Consider the following 4,011-nt stretch of genomic DNA (forward strand, 5'->3'; position numbering starts at 1 on the left):
AAACAAGGATTCAGTTAATGCGTAGAGCAGAGGTTCTCAACCGTTTTTGGGGCTAAGGTGCGTCATGACGAGTCGGGTTGGTGCGGGTGTTAAAAATCCTTGCCAGCGTAGGCTTATCATCTAAAAGTTTGGGACAACCAAAACAGCAGTGCAATGTATTTAGGCTAGAGTGTTGTGAGCAAATCGTTATTGTTAGTAGTTTACCATAACTGTGTTTATCGCAAATCGCGACATAAACTTATTTTTTAAAAATTTTTTCTTTCCCTTTTTCGCGGGTTGGGCAGTGAAGTTAATGCGCATAAGGTATGTTCACCTAATTTGAGCCAGAGCCCCTGCTCTGTAAAGGTATTCCTGTCCTTCCCAAACTGCGTTTAAATAGTGTGTTTAACAACCAGAATTTTAAAAAAATCCCGGGGGAGGACTCATCCCAGAACTTTTAAAAAGCTTGAAACACCCCTATAGCCCACGTAGCCTGCAGCCAGTGTTGTAAAAGTTAGACGCTTCATGTGGTAGGCTACTTGATAAGGGATGGCATGGGTAGGTTGACGTGACGTTCTGTTCCAATTTATGTAAATGTTTTTCATAGACTCTAATAATAAGGAGAGGCCTACATGTTAGACTAGCCTACATTTACCAAAAGCGCAAATTTTGTAAATAAGGTCGGGTATCTTTTTTTTGGGGGGGTGGTGGTCTGGGCCACGTATGGTGCGTACTATGGAATACAACCCTAGCGGCTCATAGCTCATCTCGGCTTGTCCCCTGCACTCAGAAATCTGGCGCTAGTTAGCAAATGCTACCAACAGTTTTTCGTTGGGGGTGCCTCGGGCATTGGCCTAGCCATGCAAATAAATCACTGTTTTACACCATTTACGAGGCTCAAAGTAGCTCCATACTTCATTGGTAGACTTCCGAGGGCCTTGACATTTAAAATGAGACATTGAGAACTTTGAAAAAGCACTGGTAGTTCATTTACAAGACGATTTATACAGACAGTACCTTAAGGAATTTTACCGTTCGACGCCATCTTGAATTTAGTCACGATAAGTCGAGCGATGAGTACGAACGAACAGGTATGATAACGGGATCAGATTCCAAAAATAATTCAGTGGAAATGCATGGATTCAGTATCAAGATACAAAGGACAGACTTATCAGCAATGATATGATGGCTTTGTAATGTCTATATATATATATATATATATATATATATATATATATATATATATATATATATATATATATAAAAGTGAAAGGTGTGAAACAAACCATATGACATTGAAAAATAGTGCTATTATCATCTAATAAGTTGACATTTTATAACAGACCAGAGAAACTTTTGGTAAGTCTTCAAATAAATTAGTCAAAGTTTCTGTAGTGCAGATTTAAGTAGAATTAACATTAAAATATATATATACATATTTGTTGTCTTAGTATCACACATATTTCCTGGAAAAAAACACTTTCAAATAAGCTAGAGCTGAATAAAACATTCAAACAATTCAGTCAGAGCCAATCATACCATCAGAAGGACATCAAAAACTGGCACTAGTTCTGGACTCCTAGGTGCGTCAAAACATGAACTTTTCTCTGAATAAGCAATAACAAAATATTAATATAATTTTGTGTACCATTGTATTGCAGTGTAAACCTCCCTCCCAATGCCTTAATAGTTGTGCTAGTGAGAGAGCTACAGTAGCAGCCTGGGCTTATAGCTCAATTACTCTATATACACTCGACTTCCGATTTGAGGTGCTGCTGTTTGCGTGGGAGAATGCAGTGTTGATCCGCACGGTTCAACACAACGCAGGTTACACCTGCACACCAGCACACACAACAGAGGTTCTGTCACCACTCGTAAGCTCATGATGGACACAACTGTAGTGGCCCATGGGGAGTCATAAAAAGGGTCAGGATAGGTCACACAGCTCAGGACCAAACACGGCATGTAGAGCACTACAAGGGTGAACAGGGCAACTGCAAGCACAGAGAAACCTGGACGCTTGTGTCTGAGTGGGCTAGGAGATGAGTGAGAAAGTCTGATGGTAAACACACTTGTTATGATGGCCAGGATCACTGGCACCACACAGAAGATGAGGTTGATGGTGTAGCCAAAGGTGAAAAAGTGACAGCAGATCACAAAGATCCACATGGTGACAGAAAAAATTAAGCACCAGAGGAAATGCACAGAGCATGATGGGTAAACAAGAGACAGAATCCCCTTTAGCACCACCAGCTGGTGAAAGTGCAAACCCCCAAGCCTTGCCACTGAAAATACACTGTAAAGCACCCAGCAGGGTAAAAAACGATAGCATGGATTTCCATCCAGAAAGTTTGTGTTCACAAAAGGACTCATGAGCAGCTCCGCTATGTCGCTTAGGATGAGTAAGATGATGAAGGCTGAGACATGACCCCCTGCATCTTGATAGCGTCTCAGAGAGTAGAGGGCCCAGATGACAGTGGGCAGCCCCGCACACAGACCAGCAGAGAGGAACAAGGACAGCACAATCTCCACAGCCATGGTGTAGGAGTTGGATGAAGGTGCCACAGAAGAGAGTTGAGGATTTCTGTTCAAGAAATACAGTAGGTCAGAGACAGGATGTAACCTAGCAACTGAAGAATAAAGCCTTGTATTAAACTATTTCAGCAGCCTAAACAAAAATAATTAAAAATAAAATAATAATGATAATAGTAAATCACAAATTCTATTGAAAATGAATGTACAACATTTTTCTTTAGTTTTTTTGAAACTAGCAACCACTTGTTGCTGCTAAAAATACAGGATGTGCAAAAAAAAATCGTCTGAACATAGACCGTCACTTCCTGACACTAGTTCCTGACAAACCAGAGATCCAGGAAGCAGAGATAATGTCTTTTTTTTTTTAAACTAGCAACCACTTGCTAAAAATACAGGATGTGCAAAAAAAAATCGTCTGACCAAAATGCAAATTAATTTAAAGAAATTCCTGGATCCAGCCCCTAATTTGTATCCAGTCAAATATGTAATGGGGTCTTCCGCCAGATTTCATTAAATTGGTTACAGAAAAACTGCTTATGGAACAAAAACAATGGATCAACGCATGCTGATAAAAATGAAATAAACTGCATATTTTAAGCAGCATCTTACATACTGACGATAGTTCACACAAACATCAAAAGTCAATATTGTCATGTACTGTGAAAAGCTAAAAAAAATATTTCTTGTCTACACTCAAGTCAGACAAATAGGTCAACACCGTTGTATGTCAGAAAAGACCTACAGCAGATATCACTACAAAAACATGATGCGCATCATGCATCACCTACCTATATATCCTCTTTTAGATAACTTTAGCTCCTTCTGGGGGAAACCTGGACTGTTGAAAAGAGACAGTATCCATCTCCTTTCAAGGAACATAGACCGTCACTTAACCGAGGCTAGTTCCTGACAAACCAGAGATCCAGGAAGCAGAGATAATGTCTTTATACAGATCTCTGCCGTCCTAACAGTCACCCAGGCATACAGGTCATACAAGGCCAAATAGAGAGGGTGTCTGTACCAAATTAATCATAGCAATCTTATTATGATAAAAACTTTTTCGGTTAAGCGAATTCCACCAAAAACACAACTTACACTTGCTTTACTTAATATCCGATCACTGTCAAATAAAACTGCCTTGGTTAATGAAATTATTACTGACAATCAGATGTTATGTGCCTTACTGAAACCTGGCTTAAACCAGATGAATACCTTCCATTAAATGAGTCTACACCTCCCTCTTATTTGAATTATCATGTACCACGCCACACTGGCAGGGGAGTTGGAGTAGCTACAATTTATCAATCTAGTCTTCTCACATCTCCCAAGCTCACACACAAGTTTAAATCTTTTGAAGTTCTAGTCCTCCATTTTTTACCTCCAGACTGGAAAACTAATCAGCCTGTAACTGTGGTCACATGGTACAGACCCCCTGGCCCCTACACTGAATTCTTAGAGGATTTTTTTGATTTCCTCTCCACTTTAACTATCCAAACA

At 39.8% G+C, this 4,011-nt stretch overlaps 1 protein-coding gene across 1 annotated transcript; it reads right to left on the reverse strand.

The window, feature by feature from the left end:
- Positions 1-1,716: 1,716 nt before the first annotated feature.
- LOC125289300 lies at positions 1,717-3,362 on the reverse strand. The gene is made up of 2 exons (XM_048236052.1): positions 3,303-3,362; positions 1,717-2,563 (listed from the first exon to the last, which is right to left on the reverse strand). The coding sequence occupies exon 2, from the start codon at positions 2,515-2,517 to the stop codon at positions 1,717-1,719; it is 801 nt and encodes a 266-aa protein (XP_048092009.1). The 5' UTR covers positions 2,518-2,563; positions 3,303-3,362.
- Between the last annotated feature and the right edge of the window lie 649 nt (positions 3,363-4,011).

The sequence above is a fragment of the Alosa alosa genome, chromosome 24 (genome assembly GCF_017589495.1).
Source record: "Alosa alosa isolate M-15738 ecotype Scorff River chromosome 24, AALO_Geno_1.1, whole genome shotgun sequence".
Classification (NCBI taxonomy): domain Eukaryota; kingdom Metazoa; phylum Chordata; class Actinopteri; order Clupeiformes; family Clupeidae; genus Alosa; species Alosa alosa.